This window comes from Pteropus alecto, unplaced genomic scaffold (genome assembly GCF_000325575.1).
Source record: "Pteropus alecto unplaced genomic scaffold, ASM32557v1 scaffold94, whole genome shotgun sequence".
NCBI classification, from domain to species: Eukaryota; Metazoa; Chordata; class Mammalia; order Chiroptera; family Pteropodidae; genus Pteropus; species Pteropus alecto.
In genome coordinates this window covers 158,732-167,614 of record NW_006437736.1, presented here as the reverse complement: position 1 = coordinate 167,614, position 8,883 = coordinate 158,732, and the positions used below count along the sequence as shown (strand labels likewise).

General features: G+C 54.8%; 1 protein-coding gene across 1 annotated transcript in view; it reads left to right on the top strand.

Annotated features, from left to right (window-relative positions):
- The first annotated feature begins 2,576 nt into the window (after positions 1 to 2,576).
- The window catches only part of NCF4 (neutrophil cytosolic factor 4), a 17,949-nt gene continuing 11,642 nt past the window's right edge, over positions 2,577 to 8,883 (top strand). Inside the window, exons 1-3 of the mRNA XM_006914479.2 lie at positions 2,577 to 2,608; positions 7,871 to 7,955; positions 8,320 to 8,473. Coding sequence (XP_006914541.1) covers positions 2,577 to 2,608; positions 7,871 to 7,955; positions 8,320 to 8,473 — 271 coding nt within the window. The remainder of the gene's footprint in view (positions 2,609 to 7,870; positions 7,956 to 8,319; positions 8,474 to 8,883) is intronic.

The window sequence follows — 8,883 nt, the reverse complement described above, 5'->3', positions numbered from 1 at the left end:
CACCGGTGGCTGGGTCAGAGTCATTGTGTTATTTCTAGCTCTTCAGATGTGAATTCTTCAGCATGTTGAATCTATAAGCTGTCTTTCACAGTGTGGGTGTTCTTTGCATGATTTGTAATTTGGGGCTGTGAGCTCACGGGGCAGTTTTCTTACTGACCCTGCAGACTCACGGACTCTAGACTATTTTGATGTAATGCCTCAGCTTGGGGGTTCTACACCGAGTGGGTATCTTCTATCTGGGCCTCACACCAGGGCATGTTTCAGGCTTGGGGCTCTGATCTGCTGTCTGTATTCCTCGTGCTGCCCATGGCCTGGGAGAGTATCTCAAATCCAGCAGTGACCCAGGCTGATAGCTGAGAAATTCTGTTCCAATCAGTTTTGACATCTGGCTTCACACTAGGAGCTCAGCTTTGACTTCCTGCCAACAGCAGAACCAATAGCCTGAACCTAGACCCAGATTAGGCATTAAAATCTCAGCCTCAACAACCTATAACTACTCTTGGTTTTCCCCTTGGGGTGTGGGGCACCAGCCTCTTTTCCTGGTATAGGTTCCTCCTCTCTTAGAACTTGGAAATTATATTTTCTGGCTTTTGAATTGAGCTTCATATTTTTAAAATACTTAAAAATATGTTAGTCAGTGTTTTTATGTGCCCGGAGGAGGATGGGAAATTTCAACTCGTGTTCGCCCTGACATCTTAATTTATCTCTGTGTTCCAAGTACCTTGCTCAATAAACAGTTGTTGGTTGAGTATTTCTCTCCCTTTTTCTCCTTTCTTGTCATCTCTTCTGTCTTTCCCCAGCTCTGCCTCCGCCTCCTGAGGAGTCGATAAAGGATCTTGGTTTCAGGAGAGCCCTTGGACTTGGCCTCACTGGATGAAAAAAGGGCCATCCTTCTGGGTCGGGGCTGAAGGGCTGGGCTCAGAGCACATTTTCTCTTGGGGACTCTCCTCCACCCTGAAGGAGAGTCTACCCTTTATCTGGGGTAGAGGGTCCCTTGGGACAGCTAGTGGAGCAGAGAGGATGTTCAGAGGAAGGGCTGGAGGCTGCCAGCTACTCTCCGTTCTTGGAGTCAGACAGCTCTCGGGATCCTGAGAATGGCTCCTGTCCCCAGGGCTTTTGTATGGGAAGTGACAAAGGGACTGAAGTGGGAGGCCATGGCTCTAGGCTCTATCCAGCTGACTCTGTCCCAGAAGACCCTTGTTCTAGGAGTCCTAAGACAGCATGGCTTTGGAGCAGAGGGAGTCGGAAGGGCCCAATCTATGATGCATGGACACCAAGGCAGGGCTGTGTCCTCATGTCCTCTCTCTGTGTCCTCTCCCTGCTGTCTTTCTGCCGGAATGCATGAGTGAGTGTGAATGTGAGTGCGTGAGTGCGACTAGTTAGGGTTACTGGCTGTGGCTGTGGACTTCTTCTCAGAACCCAATAGCCATGCATGTTTGAGGAGCCACAGAGTAACCAGCTAGAAACATTCCGCTCATGTCCCGAATATCAGCGGAGCACCTGCAAGGTGCCAGGCACGGTGCTGGCCAGGGAGGCAGCTGTCACACATGTACGTGCAGACAAATATGAAATGACAGTAGTTCCAAAGGCGCTGAAGTAGACGTACAGAGATCTGGGCTTCACGTAGGGCGAGGGGTCAGGAAGGCCCTGAGGGGCGGACATCCTGGAGCATCATAGAGATGGAGTGGAGGCCGGCGTGGGAAGTGGGGAACCTGGGAGAGGGTGCTGGGGAAGCCAGCAGGACCTTCGGAGTTTTGCAGGGAGGCGGGCAGGGCTAGGAGCTTGGACTTTCTCCTAGCTACAGGGTGAGCAGGTGAAGAGTTTCAGCAGGGAAAAAGGTGTGGTCAGGTTTGTGACGTGCGGCTCGCTCTGGTTGGCAGCCTCATAGAGAAGACTGGCTGTGCCGGATCTAGGAACGAGGAAAGTGTAGCCCAGAGCTCCAGGGGAAGGGGAAGACGGAAGCAGAAACCAGCTTCTGCACTCTAATGTCACAGAGAATCTTGCGAACACCACCTGCTGGGGAAATCAGGGAGGCTTCCTGGAGGAGGTGGCATGGGAGCTGGGCTTGAGGGACGGCCAGCATGGTAGAGGCCAGCATTCCAGGCTGAGAGAATCGCTTGGGCAAAGACTCAGCAGTGAGGGTGCTCAGGTTCAGTTTGATGAGCCAGAGGATGAGGAGCGGTCACAAGGTCACAAGGCAGGCCCCTTGGTGGCTGAGCCAGCACTGGGATCCCCAGCTGAGATCTGGCACCAAGAACTGGCATCTAGGAAGTCTTCGAGGCCCCCAAATCAGTGGACTCCTGCGAACCCACCGTCAGAGCGTAGATACTTCCTCAACTGCAGTGCGGCTGGGAGGCGGGGAAGAGGAAGTGAGAACCACTGGCTATATCCAGAGAGCCTGAGGAGGGGCCTCTTCTAGAGTTGATCTCGAGAAACAGGGGTGGGGCCTCCCCAACAGAGGCTCCTGGGACCGCAGCTGAGACACCACGCAGCTGGAGGGAAGTGAGAAGAGAACTCAGCCCGGGCCTGGCTGGGTGAGACTCTCCATCACCCACTCCCCTGGACCACTGACGGCCATGGCTGTGGCCCAGCAGCTGCGGGCTGAGAGGTGAGTGCAGGGGTGCTGCCCTCCCTGGGCCTCCTCACTGTTCCCAACAGGTGTTGGGGGACGAAACCCAGCCCTCCCGACCCTCCTGCAGCTCCATGTCCGTGTCAAAAGTTGAGAGGCTGGAGTTGAGTCAGAGCCCGAATACTCGGAAATGCAGACTCTCAGAACTGTTTTAAGGAAACCGAGTTTTGGTTCACCTCCCTCAGGCGCAGATGAAGACACAAGGCTCAGAGAGGGGGAGTGACTTTCTCAGGGTCACACAGGAGTGGGTGGAAGAGTCTAGACAGGAACTCAGGTGAGCCGAGTTCCAGGCTGGGCTCACTGCTCCACATCATGGTCAGAAATGGCTTTTCCTCTTCTGTTCAAACAGAATCACGGAATCTGGCTTGTTCTTCTTTATCAAGGGCTTGGCTCAAATGTCACCTCCTCTGAGAAGTCTTCCCTGACTGCCCCTTCATGGCGGTCTGATCCCTTGCTCTGTTTCTTTTTTCTGCATAGTCCTTATATTACTGGCATAATATTCTAGACTCATTTATTTGTTTTCTTTATCACTGGCTTCCCCATTGAAAGCAAGTTTGATGAGGGTACAGTATTTGTCTCTTTTGACCGTGCTATATCCCTAGGATGAAGAACAATGCTGGTACAGACTAAGTCCTCAGTAAATGCTGCTGAATGAATGAGTGAGGATCTTGGAGCTGGAAAATGTCCTTAGAGTTTTCTAGTCCGATCTTGTCATTATACAGATGCGAAAACCGAGGCCCGCGGAGGATAGAATGAATGCCTCCTTGGGGCACAGGGAGTGAGTGGCAGGGCTGGGGCTTGGAGCACAGCCTCGCCAAGACTCAGCCTCATGTCTAGCAGCATCTTCCGAATGTTTCCTCAGTAGCTAGGCCTGTGCTCCTGAGCTGTGGGATACCTGAGGACACAGGGCTTGGCTCCTGCCTTCCGGAATTGGAACAGCAGGTGACATCAGAAACAGAGTGTACTAACCGTGGTGGGGAGGTGACTTGGAGAGTCGAGGGAGATGTATCAGGGTGGTTTGGGCCGAAGTGGGCAGCAAAGGGCCTGTGGTGGGACTGGGCTAGAAATGGAACGTGGGGTGGGATTTTCAAAGTTGGAATGGCAAAAGGAAGGCTGGTTGGCATATGTGAGTGTGCGTGCATGTGTGCATGCGTGCATGCGTGTGTGGATGGATGGGCCACAGAAGCCAGTGCTTACAGGGCAGATCGAGGACGGCTTTGGTGAGCCACAGAGGGTGGTGCTGGAGGTCAGGGCGAAGTCCCACCAGATTCTAGCCCCTCTTCCCTACAGGTCCTCACTGGAAACTGGTTCTGACATGCGAACTTAAACTTTCAGGAAGCAGCTGCTTTCGGAGGCTTGTGACACTTCCTATTTCTTGCAGGGTATGTGGATCAGAGAGATGACACTAAGAGCTGGCCGGCTGGACTCTGTGCTCCCTCCCTTCCACCCCCTGTCCCTTTCAGCCACCCTTGCCCCTCAGAGGAGGATGGCCGCCTCCTCCAGCCCTTCGTGGGGCCGCAGAGCCAGGTCCTGGGGTCACTGGCTTCCTTGCACCTTGTCGGCCTTATTTGAAAGTGTGCCCTAGGCGTGTTCTGCTTGAGACCAAAGCAGAGGATCCAATGGGAGGGCGGGACAGTCCCCACAGCAGGACTTTCTAAGCCCTGAGCTGTCTAAAGATGGAAAGGACTGTGCAAGGGTAGTGAGTTTCGTTCCAATGAACATGTTTTGAGCACCTACTATGTGCAGGAGCTACAAAACCTGAACTAGCTGCCATTTCAGCCTCTCCCAGGTAGTTCCCAAGTGGACTTTTCATGAACAACATGAGTGTGTATGAACCCTGAGCATCATGGCCCAAGAAAGCCTTGAGTTGACTTAAGCTCTGAGGGGTCCTGACTGAGGTCTTTAGGGGAGCAGCTATTTTAAGGGGACATCCATTTGGGGTTGCTGCACCCCAGTCCCAGTGCAGGGCTTCCTAGATTGACTACACCAGCGGCCAGATCATTCCCACTCTGCCCACCACAGGACTTGCTAAAATAGACTCGGAGAGTGGCCCTTGTTGAGCACCTACTGTGTGCCAGGTGCTGTTCTGAGAGCTTGGGCTACAGAGCGGGTAGGGGCCTTGCTCTCGTGGGAGTTCTCGGGCGGTGCTTGTTACAGTGGGACCTCTGCAGCCTCCCGGATGTACATACTTCTATGGTCCCCGTTTTCCAGAGGGAGAGAGGAGGCAGAGCACAGAGAGGACTCTTCCCAAGGACCTCGCTGGTATTGGCAGAGCGGGATTCGGCTCTCCATCTTCCTCCTGCGGCCTCCCAGCGTAACCCCGCCTTGCCACCACCGCCCCAGAGCAGGCACAGGGCCCTTCGTCTCACTGGCTTCGTCTGGCATCACTTTCTTCCTGTACTCAGATGCCCCCACCCCCACCCTGCAGTTCCTTGAACTCGCCCCTTCTTGCATGGGGGCCTTTTGCACTCACTGTTTCCCTTGCCTGTCGTTGCTCCTCTTTGCTCCTCCTGCTGACCTGGTGCCGCTGCTTCTGGGAAGCCCTCCCTGACCACCCTCAGTCTGGGAGAGCCTGGCCATCATACATGCACAACACCTCTGCGTTTCTCTCTGATGGACATAACCCCTATCTTAGAAGCGTCTGCCTGCCAAGCTCTCTCGCCCGCTGCATACTGATTCTCTGAGGGCCTGTAATACGTCCAGGCTCCTGCTGCATCTGTGACCATTGAAATGATGTAGTTATTTGTTTCATGACCAACTTCTCCACTCAGTCATGAGACCCAGGCAGGCAGAGGCCATGCCCTAATGCGCTCGGAACAGTATCTGAGCTACTGAAGGCGCTAACAAGAGTTTGCTGTTATTATTACTTCGTGCTTCAAACTGGGGGAAACTCAGCCTTTCGACTTACTTGGAGAAGTTTGTTAACCTCTCTGTGCCTCGGTTTCCTTGTCTGTAACAAGGTGACACTGTTTTAGAGGAGCGCCTGGTGCACAGCGCACACTCAGACAATCGCTGTAGTCATTGTCACCCGACCCGCCCAATGCCTGGTGCGTACCGAGCCATTTCTACACCGCTGGTTCCTTCCTGCCCCGCGCCCATCGTACTGCAGATGAAATAAATACCTATGACATGCCTCAGGGGAGAAAGTGGAGGAGGAAACATGTCCCAAGGGTGTCACCATAAGGCCTTGTGTGGAAAGTGAGTGGGGAGGTTGCCAGTGGCCACCGAGTTGCTCTGGGAGTGATGGGGATTTCCTCTGCCCGCCCACTGCCACCCTGAGTCACATCCCGATGACAGCCTCCTTGTGTCCCAAGGTGGCCTGAGATCCCAAGAAGCTCAGGTCCTCTGGGGACCAGCAGGGGGTGGGGCTCGGTATACAGACTTTGAAACAGATTTCTCCTGAGGTCCTGGCCAGCTCTGAGGCCTCGGATGTGGCACCCCGCCCCCCACCTCCTACCCCGTTTCCCAATTACTGCGACGGTCGAGTTATGTTTGCTTCTTGTTTCCTCGTTTGTCTGCGGTGGCTGAACTTGAAGACCTCTTCCGTGTCCTTGGCTGTCTGTCCTCTCTTCCTCCACTCATCCCTTTTAGTCCTCTCTCTCTGCTCACTGCTCTTCTCTGGGGGTCTTGACCACAAGTCACAGGCGGATAGTTCATACCTCTCCCGCTGCAGCCGAGATGCCCACGTCTCTCCCCTTAGCTCCAAAGCCACACATCGGCTCTTCTTGGACCTCGACCTGGGTGTCCAGGAGGCTTCTAAAATTAGTATGCCCAACAATGAGTCCATCAACCCTGCTCCCTCCCACCTGTCCTGGTCAGAGTATGGGTGACATGTGGGTGTCACTCTTCACACTGCCCTTTCAGCTCCACATCAAACAGTCCCCGAATCCTACTGGTCATAACTCAGGAATGACTAGCAAATTGGTCGTGTGTCCAAGACTGCAGGGGACAGAGGACCTGATAGCAGTTTAAACAAGCAGGGGTTTATTTTTTCACATAAGAAGTCCAGAGGTTCACAGCTGGTTCTGCAGCTTAGCAACTTCAGGACCAGCAACTTCAATTCCAGAGATTCCTGTGGTCTTCCTCACGTGTTTGCCTCATGGATGCAATGTGGCTGCCGCAGGTCCAGATGTCACACCTGCTTTCAAGACAGGCAGAAGAGGGAAGGGGAGGAGACCATGCCGGCCTTGTCCATCCCTCTGGATCACAAAAACAAACACTCAAAAGACCCTTGTAGTAGATTCCCACTTTGGTCTAATTGGTCAGAACTTGTTACCTGGCTGCTCCTGGCTGCAAGGGAGGATGAAAGACAAGAACAGGGTCTTTATGTTAAGCTCAGCCCAATTGTGATCTGTCACCTTGGAGCTAGGCACATTGCCACCCCAAACAAAACTAGAGCCTGTTTAGCAGAAAGGAACAGGGGATACAACACATGAAACAGAGGTGCCCGTCAGAGGTGATATCCCGTGTCTGCCCTTCACTGCTGTCCCCACTGCTGGGCTCAGGCCCACATCACCTCTCAGGCGAAGCACCTCAAAGCCTCCCGGGAAGGCGCTTTGCCCCTTCAAGTCTCCGCCCTCCTATCGCTCTCTGCACAGCTGCCTGAGCTGGCCTGCGACAGCCGGGATCACCCTGTGGTTTCATTCCCTTCCGAAGCCTCGCGTGGCTTCCTATTGCCTGCAGAACTTTCTTAGCTCAGCACTAGTGACTCCTTAGCCTGGCTTCATCTTCCCATTCGATCTCTGCTCACACCAGACCCCAGCCACACGAGACCTGGCCCACTCCATGGGCCTCAGAACCTCCGCCTATGCTGTTCCCTCTGCCTGGAAGGCCCTCCCCTACCGTGTCCTACCTGGTGGATTCCAGCTCCTTCTAGACTTGGCTCAAACGTCGCCTTCTCTGTGAGGATTTCCCCAACCCAGGCATAATTAGCCATTCTCCATGTGGGGCGTGCATTGACTCTGTTTACCCTGGGGACCCGGGGCCGAGAGCAGGGCCCGATGCAGGGGAGGAGCTTGATGCACTGGCCCTGGGTGGACAGAGCAGTCGCAAAGCCATTCGCTAGATTACAACGCGGCTGCTGCTATGTGGTCCTTCCTCCCAGTGCCTTCTCTCTGGAGCCCGGCCCGGGGACGAGGAGCGCGACAGGCGCCTGGGCTCACTTTGCCCGCTGCCTCAGGCCCCGTGGGCCCGCTGAACACAGGCGATGACCGGGGCTTCTTCTCCTCCCGCCCCCCTCAGCGACTTTGAACAGCTTCCCGACGACGTTGCCATCTCAGCCAACATCGCCGACATCGAGGAAAAGCGGGGCTTCACCAGCCACTTTGTAAGAGACGTCCTTGAACCTTCTCCCTCTGACAACTCCGCTGACCTGACCTCTGAACCTTTACCCTCCGACCTCTGAACCTTCAACTCTCTCATCTCTTAACTTCTATCCCGGTAGGGCCATTTCGACAGCGGATATTTGGCAGTGAATATCGTGAGGCATTTTTTATTATTGCAGCTCGGGGTGGGGATGCTACTGACATCTAGTGAGTGGGGTCTGGGGGTGCTGCCCAACACCCCACGGTGCACAGGACAGCCCTACTGCAAAGAATTGTCTGGCCCCAAATGTCACACCGAGGCTGAGAAACCTTGGGACCTCTGCCCCTGGCCTCCAAGGCCCGACCCCCGACCTCTGTCCTCCCCAGGTTTTTGTCATTGAGGTGAAGACGAAAGGAGGATCCAAGTACCTCATCTACCGCCGCTACCGCCAGTTCTACGCCTTGCAGAGCAAGCTGGAGGAGCGGTACGGGCCCGAGAGCAAGACCAGCCCCTTCACCTGCAAACTGCCCGTCCTCCCAGGTAGGCTGCTGGTCCCCCGCCGGGACAGAGCTGCATCCTCGGCTCTGCTTCCAGCTGTGCTGACACCGTCCATTATTCTGCTCGTTGGGTCCATGGCCCCCTACTGGCAGTCACGGGCTGCTTCCTCTAGCTCTCCTGCCTCCTAGCCCTTGACCTCCTATGCTCTGAAGACCTTTATGGCTTCAGCCATCCACCAGAGACCAAGGTCACGGTTTAGGGCACATGGACACCGGCCTCTCGCCCTTGAGTCAGGCATTCTGTGTCTCCCCAGATAAACGCACAGACTCATCTTCCAGCCCTCCCTCCAGCCCTTCCATGAGAACTGCTCTCTACCACTGCGGTCCCCGGCTTCTTCTGGTCTCCATGGCCCCCCTTCTTCTCTGCCCCATTGAGACGCAGCCAGCACATCT